This window comes from Talpa europaea, assembly GCF_964194135.1.
Source record: "Talpa europaea genome assembly, chromosome: 8".
NCBI classification, from domain to species: domain Eukaryota; kingdom Metazoa; phylum Chordata; class Mammalia; order Eulipotyphla; family Talpidae; genus Talpa; species Talpa europaea.
Window position 1 is genome coordinate 101,186,027 of NC_140075.1, and position 24,467 is coordinate 101,210,493.

Below are 24,467 nucleotides of genomic sequence, written 5' to 3' on the forward strand. Positions count from 1 at the left end.
GTTTAAATGACTAGAGACTAGTGAGCATCTGTGAGTGTTAAATACTCACATGTAGATAGTCTCCACCTTCATAGGGTTTACTTATTAGCAAAGGGGAGAGACATAGATCAGGTAGCCTCACAAATAAAAGTACAGTTGTAACTTTGCTACATGCTGTGTGGGAAAGATACAAGAAGAGGGCCAAGGCTGCTGTTGTATCTGGATCTCATCATGATTTCCCAAGAAAAAAACATTGTTTACGTGCTCTGTCTCTTAATACTTGTTGCAAAATTTCAAAAATGCTGTAACTCTAGGACCTGTAGTAACAGGCTCAACCCTGGGAAAGTAACCCAACACCTCGCTGTTTGGAACTCAGGTCTGTGGAAAAACCGTGATAAGCCTTCACGTGATGATTTGGCTTTAGATGAAGTTGTATAGACTTGTTCCTTACAGAGGACTGGTTAAATGCACTTCTGATACCCTAAAAAATATACTGCCACATGTGGTTTGCTAAAAACCCTTCTTTATTTTGTTTATAACATTTTAGATATTGGTGCTGAATTTGATCCTTACCTCAGTGATTATAGTCAATTTGAGTTTTTATGTGTTTGGCTTACTGCCCCCCTCTATATTATATCTTTTAGGTCTTTGGTAATCACCCCCCTCTCCACATATGAGACAGCTCGTGGTTATTAGATTTGAAACTTCAGTTTATGTTTTAATTTCCTGCAGGTCATCCTGACCTAGTGCAAAACACCAGTGATCTTCAGGATGAGGCTGACTGCTAAGTCTTAAAATTTTAGGAATTTAGGTTCTATGTTGTTATCATTACAATAATTGATTCCAAACTATGTAGTTATTATCTACTCTATAAAGTGTTTTAGATAAGAGGTAGTTTCAATCAACTGTTCTGAAATTGGAAACTAGGCTGACACTGTGGTCCTATTTGCAGATTTTACGCCTGGTTAAAGTAACCAAAACAGAGTAGCCATTGCTGCTGTTGCAAGGAATTCTGCAGAGAATATTTTTAGTAGCACCACACTTTTCTGATACTGTAATCTTGTTTTCATAATGGAAAGCTTATTTTACTTTTTAAGAAGATGAATTCTGCTCATTCCTGATATGCAATATAGTAAATTATTATGTCACTCTTGATGGCATTCCCCCCTGCCCGATCACTGTCCTTGATGAGTTGGAGATTTGGGGGAATGATTATGTACATATCATGCCATGTAGGTCCCAAGAGTGAAATTCTGGGGTATTCAGTTGGATTTTGATTTTTGTCAGTCACTGTCCTGGCAGGAGACAGAACTACCTAAGGAGAATTTTAACAGAGGGCTAGTTCATAGGCGAGGAGGGGTACGGGGAACCAGCAAGGAGCGTGCACTACCCTTGGGGGACAGGGTGGCTTCCTGCACCAGGGGACACACCTCACTTGGCTCCGTCTGAAGCAGTGCAGCAGTGCCACAGCCTGGAGGAGAAAGTAGCTGAGTTCTTGTCCCCCAGTAGGGCTGTGGCTTTTGGTAGCAACTTGAAGCTAAATCCCCTGAGGGAGCCAAAAGGATAAATTCCCTCACCTTCCTCGCCAGTGCCTCTATTTGGTGGAACCCAGCTGGAAATCAGTGGAAAGGGGACCTGACGATGGTTTAGGAATGTTGGTCTCAGGGTTGGGAGCAGGAGGTGGGTTCAGGGTGTGTCTGCAGGGCGAGTCTAGGTAGGTTCTAGGAGACTGCCACAGTCAATGAAACAACAAACAATAAAAGCAGGTCCTGAAATGTCTTGGTTCAGCCTTCAGTTGGGATTTTTTCCCTCCTTTATGTTACAGTGTTTTGGTGCTGACCAAAACATTGATATTGGAGACCCGCTGTATATCCAGCAACTTAGATCATCTAGGATGGGGGCTAACACCAGGGGCATCCGTCCTGTGAGCCCTGAATGCTGTATATGAGTGCTTGGAGGGAGTTGGTCTCGCTATGGTAAGGGAGAAGTTTTTAAAAAGTAACTAAGTTTCTTTCTTGGAAGAATAAAACTAAACAGAACTCCATGGTTCTTTTTCGCTTGATTTTGATAGGTTTTCCTTGCCAGCATTTGATGAGTGCTGGCAGGGTTGGAAGATGCTGCAGAGTCAGGGGAGAGCTCCACTGCCCCAGGGCCTTGTTGGGAAGGTGGACATGGTGTTCCCTCCTGTGGGCATTTCAAGAGCTCTTGTCTCTGTGCTGGCTGACCTTGGTTAAAGTAACCTTGGTTAAAGTAATCTGCCACCAGGCAGATCACTGTGGTCAGAGTGGGCTGGCAGGGTGGAATGGATGCACTGCCATTGTCACTTTTTGGGAAACCCAAAGGTTGAGGATTCTTTCTGTTGTCTTAACAGGGTGATAACAGTGTCTTATCTATCTGCTTATAAATACTTACTATGCACTTAGAAGCATGTAACTTACCAGAAATGTAAATCAGGTCCTCAGTGGGGCGTGAGGCCAGGTGAACTCTACCCCAGAACTTAAGAATGTAATTTAGGGGTGCACTGATTTTGCCAAACAGATGCAGCAGAGGTGGTGACAGCAGAAGGATATTGGGGGCTAGCTTTCTCTCACCCATTTGGATACATGTTTGCCCAGCCTGAGTCCTTGTTCTGTTTATTCCCTGTGAGAAGTTTCTCTTGAGCAGCCTATGATATTAAGCATCAATTTCCTGTCAAGCAAATGCAAAGCATTTGAGTCCCACCTGAGGGGTGGGAGTGAGAGGAGCAGCTGAACAAGCATATACAAGTTGTTCTGCTTTGTGGGATTGTTTATCTGAGCTCTTGATACAGATTTTGGAGCCCTCTGAATCATACATACAGATTTGAAAACATTTCCGTAAGGCTAGGCTTTCTCATGGGAGCGACATGGCTTGGTGGAAAGAGGGAAGAAAACTGTTGAGTCTTGGCTCTGCTTGCAGATTATGATCGAGGGCAAGCTTTTCAGAGCCTGTTTCCTTGCCTGTAAATGGACTTCATCTGCTCAGATTCTCATTGAGTTTTTTTTTTTAAGGAACACCTGAGATATTTGATTGTCTTTTGAAATTTGGCACAGAAACAGAAAGGTGATGTTTTGCCTGCAACTCAAGTGTGAGCGCACTAAAATAAACAGTAATAACAATAATAGTAACGTGTGACTTTGGTTTTCATATGAAATGACTGATTAAACTGTGTGTGCAGTGTTGGGAGGCCCTCATAGACCAGCACCTCCACTGTGGTTTGACTTGGAAGTGGGTGATATGGCTCTATGGCAGCCTGCTCCCTGCCTCAGGGTCGGGGTGCGGGACCATTTTGCTGGTGAGGCTTACAGGTTCCTGAATCAAACTGCTTACATCCAGCTTTGGTCAAATTCGTGAACCTGTTTGAACCTTAATTTCCTTATCTGTAAGTAGGTTCCCAATATTACCCACCCTCTAGGTTTTGGGCGGGAATAAAATAATATGTCTAAAATGCTTTGGAGGGTCTGGTTAAAGACAGTGCTAGCAAGCTATCACCAGCCACTGCAGCATGAGTTCAATCTCTGACTGGCCAGGGAGCAACCCACATGGTGCAGCAGACCTCTCCTGACTCACCTGCTGCTCCCCTCAACAGTGTGCTTTAGTAGATCCACCTGTTCTGCTCCCCACTCTCTCTGGTGAATCCTCTCACCCCCTGCACCAGTTCTTATATGCATAAATCTTTAAAAAAAAAATTGCTTTGGAGAGTGTTGGGCACATGGTCCATTCTTAATTCATGGATGGTGGTTGCTGTTGCCACCACCAGCAGTGGCCCCAAACAGTTTTTTCTACCTGGAGAGCCAAGCTGGACTGGCATTTTGACCAGGTGACTCAGGAGTATACTTTTGAGTGGATAGTTCTGTGTATAAAATTTCCATGGAGGAAATTTTGAGGAATTCAAAATTGAGGAATGGTCGTGAGTGTGATTGGTAAGTCCCCCCCTGTGTCCCTGGGCAAGGCTTCTGACCCTCCCAGCCCCTGTGGGGAGGTGGGAATGCCCAGCCCAGGAGTCCTTACTGCAACTCAGCTGCTAACTAATGTAGCAGCAGAGCAGACTTTATGTGCTCGTACTTTACATGCTCAGGTGGAGCTCAGCGTGTCACGTGTTTGTGAATCTCTGGGTCCTTATCTGGTAAGTCAGAACCCTTGGGCACAGCTGCCCTCTGGCCGGCCTGTTTCTGGCAACTGAGTCGCCTTGTGTAATTGTCAGTTGTTAACCCCATGAGCTTCTGGTTGGCTCTCGAGTGCTGGTCTTTGTGTTCAGAGCCTCAGGTTGTACTGAGTTTGCACGTGAGCTGAGAAATGTCCAGAAACAGGCGTGACGTCCCAGGTACCCCTGTGGCCCTGCCTGATCTTCCAGGTCACTGACTCCTTGTGGTGACCCATGCTCACTTTTGGCACTGGCCTTTCCAGGTGACGCATATCGTGTGATCACCGAAACTCAGTCAGGTGTGCAAATACTGAGGCGGGCAGCTCCCACCTGGGCAGCACCACTGGGGACACAGTCAGCGAGCTAGGTGGGATGATGGGGTTGAGAACCAGTAGAATTTGCTTTTTAAATACTCTTAAATGGGCACAAGGAAACTTAAGTGTGGGGCCAGAGAGGGGGGAGGCTTTGGCTCCTTGGCAGCCATAATGCTGGCTACTGGGTCGGGTGGCTCAGGCCGTGCTGCGGTTCTCATGTATTTTCGTGCAGTTACCAGGGTCTTTTTGAGTAGATTCTGTTGACGTAGTTTTCTTCATTCCCCTGAACATTAACCACAGGCATGGTTCATTCTCTCACTCCCCCTTTGCTGTCTGCCTCTCCCCTCCTGATGATGCCAGTTCCATTTGGAGTTCTGGACCAGCCCCTCTTATCTCCTCCCTGAGTGTCCATGAAGACCCTTCCTCTCTCCCCACACTCTGACCACAGTCCACTTCCACAGGCCCGGCACGTGTCTCCACTCGCACCTGCAGGAGTTCAAAAGGACCCCGTTGCACAATGTCATTGTTGACTCTTCTCCCAGGGGTCAGGCGTGATTTCAGATTGATCTTTGTACCGTGAGGTCACGACCAGGGACCCGGGCTGTGTTCAACCACTATTGAAAGAATATCTTTGCTGTCGGAGTGCCTGTGCTAGAAATCCAAGCTACAGGAAGGCGCTTTCTCTTTCATAGTGGCCTAGTTGACTACAGCACGAGTGGGTTGGGGTGGTGAGAAGCTGGCTTCCCAAACTGGGAACTGCCCGCAAGGGTCTCTGGATGTCCCCAGGCCAATGACATTCCTTACTACACAGAAACACAACCCAGTGTACATGTTTTACCAAGCGTCTTTATGATTTTTAAAACACAACATCCAAACTGTGAGGCTCCGGCCCAGCGCACACCCTCCCCTATGATTGTCACTTTTACCTGGCCAGGGACATTCAGCAACCTTTCGTTATGGCAATAAGGTGATGGAATTGTATGTGCCAATTAGATAATATTGGAACATTTAAAAATAGATGAGTAACTACTGACAAAAAGAAGATAAAGTGGCACGAGGTGGCAGGTTGTAATCCAGCCATGGGTGTCTCTGTGTGTCAGTCCACGTGTGTCTTTATTACTCTCCATAAAGCACGATTCCTCAAGGATCACTTGTGGCATTGAATCACTTAAAGTAGAGGCATTGGAAAGAGGGAAAGTTCAGACCAGAGCTGCAGCAGCCTGTCACCATCTTCCCCTCTCTACTTCACACAGTGTGGTTATACCGGGTCTTGGACTTGTAAAATAACTGAGTTTTTGTTTCTGTCAATGTAGTGATGGGTGAAATTTACCTTCCCTCACATCTACAAGCTTTGAGTCAGTTCGCCTTTTAAACAGAGAAGCATGAAAAAGGCAATTTAATATTTATCCTCCTTGTTTATGCAATCTGAACTTGAACATCGTGGGTAAGCTACAGACAACTCTTACTCAAATAGGAAATAAAAGGAATATATCCACATTCCAGGCAACTTTATCACATCGTGGTATGGTCCTTTTTCATAGCAATTGACAAATAAAACCTTTGGCATTTGCATATTGTGTTTCTATAATAAAGTCATTAGCTATTCAATCGTTGTGAAGAATTTATTTGTCCATACAGCATATGTGTGTGTGGGAGAGTGTGAGTGAGCCATACCACGTCTTAAATTCCCATGGGTCGTAGTTTGACTCTTTGAAATGGTGTAACCTCGATGCTATTAGAGATATATGAAGCCCAGAGCTTTTCATACTTTCTGTGTGTTTTGTGAGTGCTTGACATTTTAAAACTTTTCCGTGTCCATATGTTTTCTCAGCCTGACTAGGTGATACTGTGCGGTTTCAGATAGGGGAGAAGAGTTAAGCATTGTTTGATAAATGCCCCCAAAGGACAGATGAGTGAAGCTAATTTGGGAGAAGCCCAAGATTTAGTTGGATAAAAGCAATGATTTTAAAGATGGCCATTCTTTGAAACTGCTGACTTGGAGTCTGAGGGGGTGTGTGTGTTCTTTATAAGAACTGACCAGTGCAGGGCCTCCCCCGGTGGCGCAGCGGTTGAGCGCTGGCTTGCGAAGCTGCCCGCAGCCTCTGCAGCGCCGGTTCAATCCCTGGCTGCTCCCCGGCCACCGGAGGAGGGTCCCATGTGGCGCGCAGACCTCTCCTGCCGCCCGCTGCTCCCCTCAGCAGTGTGCTTCGGTCCTTCTGCCTGCTCTGCTCCCCGCTCTGGCTCTGATGAATTCTCTCACCCTCCCGCGCTTCTGACTGTACCCAGTGCTTGTATAAATAAATAAATAAATAAATCTTTAAAAAAAAAAAAAAAAAAGAACTGACCAGTGCAGAGTCAGTGGATAGTTTTGGTGACTATTTTATTTTTGCTTATTTTTTATGTGCTAGCTCTTGACTGCCTTTGGCAGTTGGGAAGCTGTAGGGAGTCCAAACTAGAACTGATTTCAACCCAAACACTTGCAGTCTTTACCAGCCTTCAGATCTGCCCGCTGCCCTGCAGAAACATCCATGGTGGTGGAGAAAAGGTTGGGGGAGGGGGTGATGAGAGGGGGCAAGAATGGACTTCGGCAAATGGTGACTGAGAGAGATTCCTGCAGAGCCAAGCCAAGGTGAAATTCGATGACCTGGCCTGCTATCCATTCTCACCCACAACAGCTTCACCCAGCTCCCTTTCTCCTAGAGATCATTCTGGTTTTAGGCAAATCTTGGGGTGGTTATGGGTTTGTTTAGGTGTCAAAATGCAAGGAGATTGTGGATTCTACATACCCTATCAAAGAAAACACACAGCACCTTCTCCACTCAGGTGAAGCATTTCCAGTTGCCTAAAACAGTTCTTCCCCTTCTGTCCCACGTGTGTCCCCATGCCCCCCAAGTCCAGGCACCCTCAGTGAAGGGAGGTGGCATTGAGAGAGCTGGGGTGTGTTTCTGGAAGAGGTGCAGGACCTTACAATGATCCTCAAGCTTCAGCATCTGTCTATTGCATCAGTAAGGTATTAATCATGGTTTTCATCTTTATGGCTTTTAGCGCACATCTGTAAAATAACAGAAGACAACTGTAGGAGTGGAGATTTCCGGATCTGATAATAGTCTGTCTGTGATGGTCAGGAGGCGTGTACCGGCTCCTGATGCCAGCCAGCCATCTGGGGCTGCCCCACCCCACCTGCAGGGACCCTCCAGGCGGTGCTGCTGGATTCGGCACGTGGGCGGTGTCTTGAGAGAAATTCCTGTCTGGGCTAGGGTTGTGGGGTGCTGCGTCTCTTTCCACTTTTGGCAGGGTGGACGGGGGAAACTATTAGAGAGCACAGTGGGACTTTTAAGCCCCTGAAAACAGTTGTTAGGGAATCTGATGTCTGGCCTGACTTCTCTTTTAAAGGTCTTTCACTTCTGAATCATCTGTTCTGGGAAATGGACACTGATTTCTGTAGAAAAAAATTGTTTGCAATCACTTTTATTCTTTTTTCTTACCTCTTTCATATACTTGGCTAGTTCCCCAGACCATTTTACTCATACTTTGAAAATTTAGAAATTTCCCCACTGTCTTTAGACTATATATTACAGAATTTCATAATAAAGGGACCTTTGGGACTCCCTGGCTCTAAGCACATTGTGGTGGTGTGACGGCCTGGTCATTTATTGAAACAACTTTTCTCTATTTTTCCTGACCTCCCCCCCCCCAACTTCTCCTGAGACTTCCTTTGACAGCAAGGAAAATTATCGATAAGTTGAGTAACTGACCCTGAAATCTAGGCTCAGTGCTCAGTGCAGCTCATCCTTCTCCACATTTAATCCCCCCGTGACTTGGAGAAGATGGTGCTACCTCTAGTCCACAGGTGAAGAGACCAACAGGTTTATTCCCAGGAACACAGCAGGGAAGCAATGTAGATCAGAACCATGCAGATGACTCCTTTATGGCGTGGGGACCGTGTGTGTGTGTGTGTGTGTGTGTGTGTGTGTGTGTGTGTGTGTGTATGTGTGTTGCCTTCTAGAATGTTCCTGGGCAAGCCCCAGCACTGTGCTGGCCCTTTTCATAGGCACCTTGGCTGGAGTCAGTTTTCCTCTCACTGTGTTGAAAAGCACAGGGGGCATGACCCTAAGGGTCAGGGGGGGATGGCCAGAGAGGTGCAGTAATGAGGACACAGCTCCTCGTATCCCAGGAGGGCTAGGGTGGGGGTGGGAGGTGGGGTGAGGGGCTACCCTGGACAAGGGGTGTGGGCAATAAGTAGGTCCATCGAGGAGGTAGCATGAGAGTACATAGACGCTTGTGTGTGTGTGTGTGTGCGTGTGTGTGTGTGTAGGTGTGTGTTTTAATACCTCTTTCCCCCACAGTGCTTGTCTCTGCTCCTTTGTTGTCCTACAGCTCTTTGGCCAGCTTACGCAATTTTCATAGTTGTTTATTATTTGTCTTCCTCCAGAGGTTCTGCCCTGAATAACATGGACCCAGCCTCTGTGTCATGGCTCCCTGGGTTGTTGCATGACTTGCTCAAAATCCAGCCCAAGAGGCAACCTGTCGTTAGGCCCGAGGTAGTTTGAATGAGTTTGTGACCTGTTGAAGTCTGGATTCTGTCCTATCTGGGGAGCAAGGATGAGTTTGGTGGGAATCGGGGGAACCTGTGACAGTGTTAACTCCTGTCTGTTCCCTCCATCAGCCCCCCACCTCTCCTCTCCCAGCTTCTCCCCCACCCTCCTTTATGCCAACTTGGCCCTGAGGGACTCCAGCAAGAGCCTCTGGAGCAGAGGAGGAGCAGCAAGGGGTGGCAAGGGGAGGAGGGAATCCATGTGGTGTGATGGGAACAGAAATGGGGGGATGCACCAAGGCACCCCCAGGGAATTAGCTCTGTGCCATAGGGCAGAGGTGCTAAGCCTGCCTTCCAGACCCTGGAAAACTTTCTGTATGTCAGATAGAAAAAAAACTTGATGAAAACTATTAACTCTGGGACCCCCAATTTATAAAGTAAAGGTATCCTTTGGTGCCCAGTGAATGGAGGGTTCCCTTCCCTCATCCAAGGCCAGTTCCTTCTGTCTAAGTAGGCCCTTGTCCCATCATGCCCCAGGATAGCTGGAGGGCAGGCCTCTCCCCTCCAAGAAGGAGGCTGCAGCTCCCCAGGGCCGGGCCTCTGCAGGAATCCCTGGAGCCCTGGGAGGCCTGTTTGTGACTAGAGCCTGCAGGCCAGGGGCTTCCACCCGCCTGGCACTACTCCACCACCCAGGTCTTGGCGTTCTTTGTGACTCTTCCCTTCTGCCTCCATCTTAGAACACCTGATACAGAATGCTCCCTTTGGACCAGGAAAAACCATCAGACAGCAAAAATCATTAAGGGTGGCTTTTGTTGCAGATGAAGTTTGCGTCATTTCACAACTGGGCAGGGGCCTACCCACCAGGGCCAGGCCTGCTTGTTTTGGAGCTCGGTACTAGGGAAATTTGGCTGCTTAATATCTTTACCGTCATGATAACGAGAGAAACATTTGCAGAGCGTTTCCTTTGTGCCCAGCACAGTGCCATCTCCTGAAACCCTTGCAGCAGGCATTATTATATCATTTCCGTTTAGGGATGACGAACCGGAAGCTCAGAGCAGTTAAGTAACTAGCACAACACACAGCTGGGAAAGCAAACAGAGCTTGGACTCAGGTTCTCTAACTCCAGTGTCGGTGTCACCCAAGTAAGGGTTTGCCTTCGAAGGCCCAGTGACATGCTTCTTGCCGAGCACACCGATGCCTGGCCCTGGCTTGACAGAGAAATGGCCGCTTTGGGAAGTGTGGAAGGGTGTGAGAAGTGAAGGCGCGTGTGTATAACTTTGTCCATTAGGTGACGTCTAGAGCAGTGGGTTCTCAAAAAGCCAAGCCCTAGAGAAGGAAGCTGAGCTGCGCAGACATAGGCTTCAGAAGGCAGTGGGGTTAGGTGTGCAGGTCACAAGTACTGTGTCCTCTTATTACTGAAGCCCGTCGTGTCTGTATGTCCTCCACCCCCAGTGTCTCCCTTTCCTGCCTTGGGCCACCGTGGGCACCTTCTCCCAATGCCTCAGGACCTAGCCTGACTCTCTGAGCTCCTGAAGACCCTTACCTGGTGTTTGAGGTCCCCCCACATAATGGGAGCTTTGAATCTGGACCCTGCGGTCAAGGGTGGGCGCTGTTTGGGCAGGGTGGCCAGCGAGGGATTGTGCTTTTGTAAATAAAGTGTTATCAAGGCACAGCCAAATCCACTAGTTTATATGCATGGTGGTTTTGTGCTACAAAAGGGCAGAGTTGGGTAGTTGCAAGAGAGACCACGTGACCTGAAAAGTCTAACATATTGACTCTTACCCGTCAAGAAACATCCCACCGATCCCTGCTGTTTAGGAGCAGGTGATCCCCGCAGAGCCACCGCTCTGCCTTCTGCTATATGGGATGGGGCTTGTGTGGCAAGGCGGGTACAGAAGGGGGAGGCGAGCACGGGCCTTCACGCTTCTTTATACACAGAGACCTCAGGGGTGTATGTGGATGTGAGCCCTGGACTGTCCCCTTCTCCCAGTCTTTGATTTATTTAGGTGCTGAAACTAATCCATGAGTTTTCTCTTTTCCTTACTCTCCACTTCCAAGTCATTGCCACATCTAGTTCTCCAGAATACAACCAGAAGATGTGCCCTTTTCTGCATGTCCCAGTGGCACCCCTTCCCCCATCATACAGATCTGTGACTGCGGAGTCCTCTGGCCTCCTCGGTCGGTCGGATGCATCTTCCAGCTGTGAGCGCCTCTCTTTGCCCTCATCGCTGTTTCCTTTACATCAGGCATTGCAGTCAGTCTGGTCTTGCTTATTTAGTTCTTTACTTACTTCTTGTCTTCTTCCCCCTCTAGAATCCAAGCCTCGAGAGAACATTGTTTTGTCCTCAGCAATGTGCCCCTCCAGGTGCCCAGCACTTGTGGGTACCATGTGGTGAGGGAGTAGACATGGGTGGGTGGTGCTGGAAACAGCCTGAGAAATCCCCTCGGCCCCCTCGGCCCTCACTTCCCAAGCAGGACCCCTCCCCTGCTTGGCCTTTATCACTCAGAAGGAAACCACTGGAACACTTGTCAGCCACATCCTGTGGGCCCAGGTCGACCGCAGGAGGTGTCTGTAACCTTGGGGTCTGGGATATACCAGCCCCCACGGACACCTCACAAAACATAAACTTTTCACCTACACATTTCACAAAATGTAACTTTACCCCAGGTAGTCTGGTCTCTTCTGTTTGGTTCTGTTCTTTCTTGGAAACAGTGCTGAAAGTGGCCCGTTTCATTGGAGTGACCCGTTGCATCTTGTGACCTGTTATGCACCATGGCCTGCAGTGTGAAAACCATGGGGCCTCCCTGGTGGCACAAGGGGTTAAGACACAATCTATGAAGCTGTCCTCAGCCACTGCAGCGCGAGTTCAATCCCTGGCCAGGGAGCAACCCACATGGCACAGCAGACCTCTCCTGACTTGCCCGCTGCTCCCCTCAGCAGTGTATTTCAGTCGGTCTGCCTGTTTGTTCCCCACTCTGTCTCTGGTGAATCCTCCAGCCCACACACATCTGGCCTGTACCCCAGTTCTTGTATGCATAAATAAAAAAGATTTGGTCCTTGCCTTGGGGCCTCACAAGCAAGAGTGGAGAACCAAACACCAGACCTGGTGGAAGGCAGCCTGATGATTGGCGCTGGCTGGTCCAAAGAGCTGTCGGGTGAGGGGAGATTCCTGAGCTGCAGGAAAGTGTTATCTCTAGAAGTTAGAATTAAGACTTAATTGAGCTGTTGTGCCTCTCTCTTGATCTCTCCCTCTTAAATCTTTCTCTATAAATCTTGTCTTTTTTTCCCTCTTGGTGCTCAAGTTTTCCAGCAAGTTGTCAATTAATCCCCAGGTGCTTTTTAATTAAAACAACAGCAACAAAACTTGACCTCGTCCATATGTTTTCACTCATCTTCTCCCTTCTACTTCTATTAGTTTTCTCAAACTACATATGTGCGTACAGGTGTATATTTACATGTGCATACGTATTTATGTATATCTGCATACAAATTGTGATGAAATTGTATCCATAAATGAAGATCCTTCTTTGCTTATTATTTTGAATGCCTTAGCACTCAATGGTGCATGGTCCTGACAGTTATTATGGAAAAAAATCTGTATTCTCTAGATAAGATGCAGATCTTTCTAAAAGCTCTCCTCTCAGACTTATTACCAACTCTAATTACCTGGCATCCTTCTGTCCCCTGTTAGGGGCATTTAATGGAATTTTTCCTGGCCCAAGAAACTGCAGCATTCTCCCCTGCATATTTCCATTTTAAAAGTTTCAAGTCGACCTTTTTACTATTCCGAACTGTTACATGAAACCACAGTGAAGACTTGCAAACAAAATCCAGTGCCAGCCCTTGCTGGCTCCCCCACACCCTGCTGAATGTTCCCCAAGGCGAGGACATGGGAGGACTGGAGAGATTAACAGTGTTCCCTGGGTGTGTCCTGACAGTGCCCCCCCCATTAATTAATTAATTTTTACGTTTTAAAAGGACAGGTTTAATAGAAAAAGGAGGAAAAAAAGAGACATCTGCATAGTCGCTGGAGGGCAGGGGAGCTGCCTGAAGATGCTTTTCTTGTTTAATACATCTGTGTGAAAATGGCACTGGGGTGAGGGTGCCTTGGAGGCAGGTTGGGAGCTGGTAGAAATAAAGGGCCCATCTGAGAATGTAGAAAAGCTCTTGTGAATTTGCTAAGCCTGAGCCAGCAGCACTGGGGGACTGTAACTTGACTCTTCGGTCTCCATAGCAGGTGCTGGGTGCCCCTCCCTCTGCCACTGTGGGTATTTGGTTTTGTTGTTATTGTTGTTTTTTTAAATGGACGGCTTTGGGGAAATCAGGCTAGATTTAAGGAAAGGCATTGTATGGACCTGCTTTGGTCCCTTCCTTCCATCTGAAAAGTCACACCACACACCACTGACTGAGCCCCTACAGGTCCTGCCCTTTCCAGACTTGGCCTTCATGCTGCCTCTGCCCTTTGCAACAAGGGAACCATCCCTTTACTGAAGAGGAAACTGACTTTCTTTGGGACCGTGATTTGCCCAGGGCCGCCACCCAGTACACATCTGATGGGTTCTAGAATATTCTTTTTCTTCTTATTACTCTCCCACCTGCCTCTTGCACTGGGATCAGCTCCTCCCACACTCTCATGCAAGTACACCCCCCCCCCCCAAATCTCCCCACAACCCTGTGGTTTTTTCCATTGAATCTAAAGAGTAAGGTGTTGTCATGAACAAGATACCCAGGTCAGGATTAAGAGAAACCGCATTCTTGGCTTAATTTTGTTCTTCCCTAAGAGTGTCAGTTGTCCCTCATTTCTTTGTCATATTTTTATTCCCTGTAAGATTAAACGGACCCACCCTGAAAGCCACCTTGATGAAAACAAAGGCCACTGGGTTCCCAGGACTAAGGCAGCAATGCCACCTATGGGCCCGCCCTCCAGGTAGCTGGGTGGGTTCTAGAGCTGGGGCAGACACAGGCCTGTGAAGGGCCACACTGGACTTGCTCCACCTTGTCCACACTCAGTGGTTATAGTCTGCTGCTCTCCCTCCTCAGCCCTCCCCCTCAGATGTTGGCTTTTTCCTAAAAAGCGTGCCTGCTGTGCAGTTTTCCAAAGCACAGGGTGGAGGGTCTAGGGCAGGCCATTTGGTGTCCCGCCTGCATTTTTTGGAAAGTCTCATCGGTGCCCTGAACTATTCTGGGCTTGAAAATGTGCGCGCAAAAGGAAAGGCCACATAAGCATGTTGAATTTTCCAAAGTTGAAATCTTTCCTGGCTTTGAACATCTGGATGATTAAACTGAGAACTTGGGTGTTTAGCTGAGGAAGGTCAGCCTAACTGGGGCTTCTTCAGGTTGGGGTGCTGAGCCCTTAGCCTGGGTGGGTGAGTGGAGTTATCTGAGGCTCCAGCCCCGACCTTGTCTTTGAGCAGTGCCCCTGTTCACTTTGCACCAGAAAGAGTGGACCCAGCTACACTGCTGGCTGATAGTAAGGGATTTTAATGGGTTCTGTAAATAGGTTGTGACTATTTGGTGAACTCATGAGTGAAATACAAATTTTTAGAGGCTTCTTTAAAGATTTTTAGAAATCACTGATTTTTAGTTCTCCTTCTAAGGGCTTTCTTGAACGTCCCCTGTTACAATAGTGAAACAATTTTCTTGTTTGCTTTCTAAATCTTCCTGTGGTACAATAGTCCTGAAAATAAAAGAGTCTGTTGGCTGGAAGCAGGGGGTGGTGCGGGTTTATGTAATTTGACTTCTTTTCTCTCCAAATCAGTAAATATTTACATATGACCTTATCCAGCAGCTTGGGTACATTCGGTCACTTGAAAGCGTGTGTTGGGAGCAGGGACTGCCCATCGGCCTGCTGCCAGTTCCACTGGGCCTCAGAGTAAGGACTTATTATTACTATTATTATTTTTATAAAATGCGCTCCAAAAAACTCCAACCAAAATGGGTCTGAGAGCCAAACTCCCTCTTTCTACAGAACCAGGTTTAAGAAATTTGCATGTTAAAGTTTGGCTTCTAAAGATTCTACTCATTTTGGTCTGGAGCAGAGTTCAGGGAAACTCAGGAATCCAAAAAATAAATATTGGATTTTTGGCTGAGGTTTACCACCGCTGCCTGAGTTCTTTTCTTTCTTGGGGAAGGTAATTACAGAATTCCATTTAAGCTTAAATGTCATTCTTTTGTGAGTAGGTAGGAAAAAACAAGTGGATTACTTTCCTGTTTTTGTAAGGTGGTACCAGTATCATATGGTTTAAAAACCTAATCTCTGGGCCTCCCTGGTGGTGCAGGGGTTAAAGATAGTGCTATCAAGCTAGGGCAACATGATTCTATCCAGGGCCAGGGAGCTGACTCTCATAGCACAGCAGACCTCTCCTGTCTCACCTGCTGCTCCCCTCAGCAGTGAATTTCACTCAGTCCGCCTGTTCTCTGGTGTCCGCCCCAGTCCGCCCCACTCTGTCTCTGGTGAGTCCTCTTACCCTGCCCCCCCCACCTCTGGCCTACACCCAAGTTCCTGTATGTATAAATAAATAAATCTTAAAAAGAATAAAAACCTACTCTCTGATTTTTATAGCAGACAGTTTTGAGGGTAGCTCAGTCCCCTTTCAACGTCTGAAATCTGACACGTCAAGAACTCTTTTAGAAGTGAATACACATGTTTGTCAAAGTTGACACTGAAAAATAATAAAAGAATCTGAGGTTGGAGGGCATTACGATATGAAAATGACAATATTATTATGTTATTATCATCTGGTAATAACATGTTCATTTCATCTGTCAAACTTATTAAGAGTAAGACTGAAACTTATGCTGTGGACTTCCTGTTATCAGAATACAATAATATAGCAGTTAAGGCTGGCAGTCAATAAGTGTGATAATAGCTATCCATTACTTACTGCCAATTGCTTAAATGTTTCGGTATTAATCACTTTCGTATTTTAATTTTCTTTACAGAGTATTGGGAAAGGGTCGTTGTGGTGCATAGACCCAGAGTATAGACAAAATCTTATTCAGGCTTTGAAAAAGACACCTTACCACCCATACTCACACGTGTTCAACACACCGCCCGCCTCTCCTCAGGCATATCAAAGGTAAGTCATCAAGACTTTTTTTTTGTCTGCTGAAGTTGCATTATTTTGGCAGAGACAGGGCTGAAACTGACTTAATTGGCTGTGATTCTTAAAAAATAACCAGAGATAAATGAGAAAGACATTAAGTATCATTGGAGGCACATTGTGGGAAGTTTCTACACACCTTACCGCTTTTGCTGCTGCTTCCAAGAAATGCATTTCCAGAAGGCTTCATGGTGGCTGAAATAATGTCCTCCTGGGTAGGAACATTTACAAAGCAAAGCTGACAGCTTGAAAATCTCAGCCCATCATGGTATGTTGGGGTGAGAGTGCAGGAATGCACCCAGCCAGCAATGCCGTCTTCTCCCCATCTGACCGAGTGTCCACAGGTATTCACTGAAGAGCTGGTTCCGTTGTTGTCGTTTCCCGTCTCCATGCAGATGGTGCTCCTGAGTGATCATTTTGTTGTGGTTACGTGGTGTTTGCCTCTTCAAGGAGAACAGCAGAGAACAATGGAGACTTTCATTGCCCTCACATGCCCGTTTGTTTTGAGACAGGGAGGTGATGGGTGCCATTTTCACACAGATGTAAGTAGACAGGACCATATGTAGCGAATCACATTTTTGAAAAAGTGTATTCATGTTAGATTTCAAAAACTAGCCACATAACACACAGCTGAATTATAAAATTGCTTTTTATATTATAGTGTGTCGGGTTTGAGATGTTTGCCTCAATCCTACACGCACACACACACACACACACACACAGGATGTGTACACGTTTCTGTTGTAACCATCCAGGCAAGAGGGATCACCCTCGGACTACAAGTGTATGGCAATGAGGGATGGCAGGCATTCATAGATTGCAGTAGTTTCACAGTCACTTCTTTGCAGATTCTTTCCTTAGCCTGACGTTTGTTCTGCAGAAGAGGCACAAAGTGATCTTAAACAGCGTTAATGAAGTTCTTGTGCATCTCAGCTTAGAAGCATTCCTTCATAGCCCCTGGACAATCAGTCTTCAGCAAGAGACAGGGAGGAACAGCTGGGCTCTCTGAGAAGACTGCTGTATGTCTGCCTTTGCTAGGCGATTAGCGTGATGGTAGCCATAGCAACTGGAGCGTCTCCATAGTAACGCGTAGCCCAGACAGGTGCAGTTGCATCACAAGGCTGTTTGTTGCCTGGCAAAAGGACAGGCCATTAGTACTTAGATATACGCTGTTGCCTTAGAAACAAATAGCCCTACATAGCAACTACATTGGTTTGAAAGATTTGGGGGGGGAAAAAAGGTTGTAGCAGCTTTTGTCTGTGTTCATAAAAATCAGTGGAAGCACACTTTATTGGAAATGACAACTTGAGGTCATGTAGCTGTAGGAGATAAAATGGATTTTCCAAAGCAGTCCAGCCCACATTGTAGAAATGTCCAGAAGGACAGAGCCATATGCTTAGTTTTCTCCTTGTGGCTGTAACTACTCCTGAAATGGAAGAGAACTAGGATTGGAGTGGAGAGTTCCTGATACACGAAGTTGGGGGGATGGGGGAGGCGAAATGATACCAATTATTGGAGTAGTTCCCAGATTCTCATGCGCCTTTGTCATTCTCCTTCACCATCCTCCAAACCCCACCGCACACCCTGCGTTTTCCTCCCCAATTTGTGCCTCGGAAGTATTTCATGTCCTTTTGTTTCCAGAAGTTAAGAATGTAAGTGTGTTATTCACTGGGTCACATCATTGGTTCATTTAGACTAGTATTTTGTTGCCAAATGTGACCCCAAGGGAACCACAGTAATTATTTAATAATTTGAAGGATTATGGCAGAGCCCTGGGGATTGCAAGAGGCACATACTCTCAGGCAGAGGCTTTCTGAGCTGGCCTAAGCTTAATGACTTCATTTGATTTTTTAATATAGGCATAAAAATGCAGCCGAACCAGAGCTTTTATAAGGAAGATAATTTCCAGGAATACTTTGACTACTCCAGCTCCTTTTCTCCCAGGTGACTTAAAGGGGGAAAAGAATGTTTCCAAATCTGCCCATGCAGGCCTTGGGTTTCACCTCCATAAAGGTCACTGGATGAGGAAGGAGCTGACAGATTCTAACCTGCCTCCTTCCTGTCTTAATGGTGAGAACAAGTCACTTTCCCTTTCCTGGAGACTGTAACCCCTTCATCGGAAAGTAGTATCCCCCGGTGTGTGGAATGGTACTAGGGCTCAGGCCCCTGGACGGTAGTGTTCCCTTCTCAGCCATCAGCCATTGTTGACATGACTTAGGGCAGACTGGAAGCTGGGCTAAGTGAGTCCTTCTGGGTCTACCGAGATGCGGGGAGTTAGCTGTCAGCTCTTTCCAGAGCTGCTGTGGGGGCCCTGGGGAAGGAGCTGGTACTTAGCGTGATGATGATGGTGATGATGTGCTGGGTGGTTAGTGTTAGCACTTGCAGATGTGCTTGGCAGGTAGCACTTGGATCCAGCAACAGGTGACTGAAAAGTGCTGGGAGAACCAACTGTCTGAGAATACAACCCTCAGACCGTGCACCCATCCAAACAGAATGCCAGGGCTGCGGTCTGTGCACCCCTTTGGGTGTTTGCTAGGATGCGCCTCTCTGCATGCTTCTTTTGTCCCGGCATTTGTGGAGTTTTTTCATTGAAATATAGTTTGGTGGCCTCAGCCACCGAAATGATTAGCTTGCTGGGGTGGCTGTCACAAAGCAGCAGTGAGGTAAGTTAATGGAATTTATTCTCAGCTCTGGAGGCTAGAAGTTCACGATCAGGTCGCCAAGGTTTGCTTCCTTCTGAGGACTATGAGGGAGACACTGGCCTAGAGCTCTCCCCCTGCCTTGAGGGCTCGCAGGCCATCTCTGGTATCTGTGGCATATGTAAGCATCACTCCAAGCTCAGCCTCCATCTCCATGTGGTGTGTGGCCCCCTGGGTCCAGACTCCCCTGCTTTTATTAGGATGCTGGTCACATTGGATTTGAGGCCACCTTACTCCAGTATGACCTCAACTCAGCTGATTACATCTTCAGTAGCTATTCTCAAGTAATACTGGCGTGATATACTGTGAATATGGGTGGGGGGCAACTTTCAACCCAAGATAGCTTTTTCCTGAGGAAGACATTTTTTGCTGGGTTAAAAATATAGGAAAACAGAAAGTAAGGACGCGTTGGAAAAGCAAAATGATGGGACGTGTCAAAGGGAGACAGGTGCCAACCTTGAAATCGCAACCTTGTAATTGACCAAAACTGGAATACTTTGAGCCCCCAAATAACCTAGCATGAGTTCTAACCCCAAATAGAAAATAAATGTGTGTCCACACTGGTAGAAATAAATGATTGAATAACTAAATAAATGGGAGAAGAGACAAATATCCAGTGCAGAAGAATTTCAAATCATTTATGTAGATAATGCCTCCAACCGGGGGATTAGAGCTTCCCTCTGCATCCCCAAGTGGCAACACTTATGGACTTACTTCCAAAGAGTGGAGGTTGGAAAGCAGTTCCTCAAGCAGGTGATCCAAGTCACATCATCTTGGTGTGAAGTTGACAGCATGTACCTTGGATAGGATGTCATGAAATGGACACTGCACCCCTGTGGTCTTCCTCCCCCAACGCCATAACGCTGGTCCAGTCATGGGGAAAACATCGGGCAGTGGTTTGGTCCCCAAGGGGACACTCTCCAAAGCCCTGATCAGCACTCCTCAAAGCTGCCAAGGTCATCAAAAGCCAGGAAAGTCTGAGGACCTGTCACAGAGCAGAGGAAGCGGAGGAGACATGCTGGCTGATCTGGTGATGTGATACGCCGGGTGCGTTCCTGGAACAGAGGAAGGACATGCGGGGAAAGCTAGTGAAATGTGAATCAGGGTGCAGGTCAGCTGATAGCAGCATATCCCGTGTCCATGTCTTGGTTGTGACGAAGCTCCATAGTAAGGTCAGACATTGACATTGGGGAAACCAAGTGAAGGGTAGAGGGGAAGTCTCTATACTGTCGTTGTAACTTTTCTGTGAGCAAAAAAGCAGCCCCCAACACACAGGAATCGTTGAGTTGATTGATCGTAGATAGCCCAGTCACTTTTGGTGTCATGAAAAGTAAAATCGCTGCGTGGCTGAGCAGTTGCCTGATCTGTTCTAGTGTCTATTTTCCTTACCACACATTGGAAGAGCTGACTACCCGGAGGTCTTGCCTCTTCCTCGTTCTCTGTAGGGTCTGTAGAGTATCTGGAGGGGTATCTCTCTAATTCCGATATTATAGCTCTTGGAAATTTCTTTTGTGAAATGGCTCTCAGCTGGAGCTGACCAAGCCATGGGTGAGCTTCCTCTAGGATGCTAATCCTTTGCCCGGTCACCTGCTGACTAGAGCTGGCAAGAGGGGGCGGGGCGGCCAGGTGATGTGTTTAGGTTTCTTGCCCAACCCCCTTCAGAAAGGTCCTGCTGCCCGTCTAAATGGTTATGTGGATAAGCCTCTCTGTCCTTCCTTCCTTAATGGATTTTCTCATCAAATTGTGTAGTACTATGGATATTGCCAGAATGCCTTCTGATTTTATACTTTGTTCCAGTCTATACTCCCAGCAACTTTTTAGGGTGTTTCTGTTTTCTAAATTTTCTTTAAGTGATGATTAAATAAAGCAGTCTCCTAGTGGGCAACTTTGTGATTTTGTTACTTGATCGTGGGGACATTTAAATGTTCTGATACTTTTGAATGCCCTGTAAATAGCCAGTGCCCCAAAACCTTATGTATGGCTACAGATTGTTTTCAAAAGTTCCACATGTGGATATTTTAGTATGGGCTGGTCCTGTTTACAGAGAAAACATTTTTGTAAACTTTCACCCTAGGCAGGAACAGGTTTTACAATGAATCAAAGTTTGTTTTATAAAAAGTTTACTAGACTATCAGTTTGCCGAGAAGGGAAACTTAATAAAATATACCTAATTTGAGAGCTAGAGGCAGTGTTATTTTGCACTTCCTTGGTAAATCAAAGGAAAGCCCAGCTCTTACAGGCCTCTGGTTGCTGTGAGAATTGGCCACAACTGGACTCTGTAGGTGGCCTCGACCCTGATGCAGGATGTTTTCTGTCCCCAATACAACTTCCATTTGTTATTAAAATACTTCACCCTGAAAACAATGACAGCATATTTTATATTTTATGTGTAAACTATTATCACTGAATGTACAAAAAGTTAGAAAAAATTCCCAAGACTTGTTTTGGATGATTTAGGTCTAACAATAGATTTTGGGGGGTGAGTTCATTGAAAATTTGCAGAGTCAGAGCATTTCAAGAAAGTTTCTATTGTGCTTACTTTTTTCTTTCTTTTTTTTTTTTTTTAAATAAAGAAAATCCCGGGCACTTAAACTTGCCATTTAGCTCTTTAAGTTTCTCTTTGCTTCTCTGGAGCAATTTAATGAGCCACAAAAAATATGTTAATGGTCTCTCCAAAGATTTTTGGCCTTTCAGATATTGAGGGTCTTAATGAAAATGGCTGATTTTAGTGCTGACTCAGCAAAAGACCCCCCCCCCCTTTCTCCTGCCCTATTCCTGTGCTTAGAGCTTATTCTTAATAATTTTTCTAAATGCCTACATAGCAGAGTGATACCATTAAGGATGTAGAATTTGTACAGAGTGGCCAGTGTATATTGGAATTAAGGAAATCATCAGTGATTCCTCACCAGGTAAGGAAGCTTTGGCTGAAGGCTTGGACTGGCAGTACAGGTGTGGGATTGTATCCGGAAGGAGTAGGGAAGGTAGTGAGTTGTTGGGGAAGCTTATCCTTTTAGACAATTAGAAGATTAGAAAATCCTCAGCATGTTAAGCTTATTAACATAACCATGTTAATTCCTCAACTGAATTGCTGAATTTGCACACAACAAGGAACAGCTTATTCATTGCTTGGATAGCATCCAGTAATTTTTTAACTTATAAGACATCTTTCATTCCAGTTATTCCAAGTGGTGTGCATTTAATCGTTGGCAGAAGAACTGCAAAGCCACAATAAAATCCGTTTTAACTTGCATTGAAGGAGTTTAATTGTTAGATGGTTGTGTCATTGCAAGTTTTAATTCAGTCAAGTTTAAAAATAAAAAAAGAATGTGAGGATTTAGATTAGTTGCATCATTATCACACTCCTTATATTTACTTGTAAGCAACATATTTGATGGAAACCACAAATTGTTTTTTAAATGCTCCTCATATTCAATACACTTATTTGTGTAAGTTTAATCGCAAAGGGTGAGGTATTTTGTGTTTTGAAGTAGTATGCTTAAATACAACTTTCTGCTTAGACCAATTTTTTAAGATATTAAATTTAAAAAAATCACTAGCAAGCTACATTGTGTATATAGAAAATGTGCTGAATTAATGTGGTAAAATTGAGATGGGATTGAATCAAAAGGCTTTCTAGTAAAAATGCTTCCAAATATAAATTTTATTTTGTTAAAAAACCTGAAGGGACAGATCACAGAAAAGGCTTAAAATTGTAGGGTTTCACTCTTATTTTAAATTAAAAAAAGCTCATTTATAGTGTGAACTTTAAAGTCCATTAGTTAGCTATAATTTTATTTGCATTTCAAATCATATTATCTGTTGACCTCCATTGTATTTTCCGAGTTGGTCTCAGAATATTTTTATCTCAGCATTTTGCCTTCAGTATGCTGTCCATTGTACATTTCACTCTTACTCAATTCTGTATTACTTTATTTAAATGGAAAACAATTCCTGGTATCTTTAAATACTTATGCACTAGGCGTGCTGTGTGAACATTGTACCCAGCATCTAGTTTTCTTTTCACCCTCATTTTGAAAGTTGACTGTTGAAGCTGTTGGGCTGATTGTATCTTTGTTACTGACATACTGAGTAGAAATGGCCAAGAGAACCACATGGAGCTAGTTTCCATCCTCTGAACTCTTGGGGTGCCCTTACACTCTGGTTTGTATTCTAATAGCAGCAGTGTTAGAATCTCTCTACTAATATAGAAACTTCTGTTGCCTAACTCCGAAAGATGATGAATAACCAAAGAGGTTCTGTGTCACTAATTTCCACTTAAAGAAAGTTGGAGTCTTCATGGCTCCCCTAAGTTGGAGTCTTCATGGCTCCCCAAGAGTCTAGGGTGTTCACTGATTTGCTTCGTGTTTATTTGCTTCTCCAAATAGCTGAGGACCTGACACTTCCTGATCAGAGCATCTCAGGCACTGCTAGTGGGGGAAAATATCTTCAAAGTGGGGTGACCTGCATTCTGCCTATCTGTTAACCTCTTACCTTCCCAGAGGGGGAGAAATTGATCCATGTGTTAAAAATATGAAAGACTATCAAAAATGCATGAAATCAATGTGATGTACAGCATGAACCAATAGTCAGAATTTTCTTTGTTTTGCAGCAGTGTAAAATTGGATTTTTTTCCATCACAATAAGAAAATAAAAAGCCATCACCACTGCGAAGTCTAAGCCTCCTCATTATCCAACATGTGTTCACACTACTTCTGAAATTTACAGATTAAAAAAGGAGAGGGATTAGGAAGTTGAGGTGTACTATAATGAGATAAGACAGTGAAACGCATTCATAAAAGATTTGAGGAAGAGAGCATGGGGATGGTTTCATTTTCTGTATGTGTGTCATTGATGAATTACATTGATCAGAGGGTGGTGTAGACGATCTTAGCTCATGTTAATAAAAGATGAGTATTGAACAACTGATGTGATGGTTGCTCAGTCGTCTCTACTTTCAGTATGGATCTGACCTGGCTGGAAGTTTCTGTCCAGGTGGGAGGTCATTTGAGATAATAAGGAAAGAAGGCTGGCTAGGGTGTCCACGTGTTACTGCTGAGGAACTGAGAACATGTAACTTGGAAAAAGACGTCTTTGATGGCCAGTCTGCCAGCCTCTCCACTTAAGCTAGGAGGGATTTTGATCCAGTATGTATAGAAAGGAAGATGTGGGCTCAATTAAAGAAAGATCTCCAGCAGGAAGGCATCTGGCACTAACAAACAGCTGGCAGGGACTGGGTAGGTGTTTGGGTTGATGGGTGAATGAGCTTGATGGGTGAATGAGCTTCCCCTGGGGAGTCCAGCCAATACTAGACACCCCGTTGTCATGATTCTTCGAAGAGATTTCATTATTGCTAGAATAGTTATCCCATCCAGCTCTTGAGATGTTCTGGCCGAGGCTCATTGCAGAAAGCTGACCTGTCCCTGTGACCCACGGTATTTGCAGATCTCCAAAGCTGCAGTGTAGCTGGGAAACAAAACTGGAGGGAAATGTGCGTGGCTGTGTTCCTCAGAAATGAGAGGTCAGATTCTTCTCTTGAAATTGTTAAGTCCAGATTTCAAGTCCGTGATGGAACTAATTTAGTTACTCTTCATCCTTCGTCACCCTGCTTTTTGATTCATGCCCTATAATTACCTCCCTTGTTTTAGTGACACTTCTTTGCATTTCCTTCTGTGTGA

At 45.5% G+C, this 24,467-nt stretch overlaps 1 protein-coding gene across 2 annotated transcripts in view; it reads left to right on the forward strand.

Moving 5' to 3' along the window:
- FOXN3 (forkhead box N3) overlaps positions 1 to 24,467 on the forward strand; it is a gene marked incomplete at its 5' end in the record, with an annotated part of 204,506 nt that overhangs the window by 32,469 nt on the left and 147,570 nt on the right. For both annotated transcript variants that reach the window (XM_084240662.1, XM_084240663.1), the window contains one exon: positions 15,933 to 16,069. In XM_084240662.1, the coding sequence (XP_084096788.1) occupies positions 15,933 to 16,069 (137 nt within the window). The remainder of the gene's footprint in view (positions 1 to 15,932; positions 16,070 to 24,467) is intronic.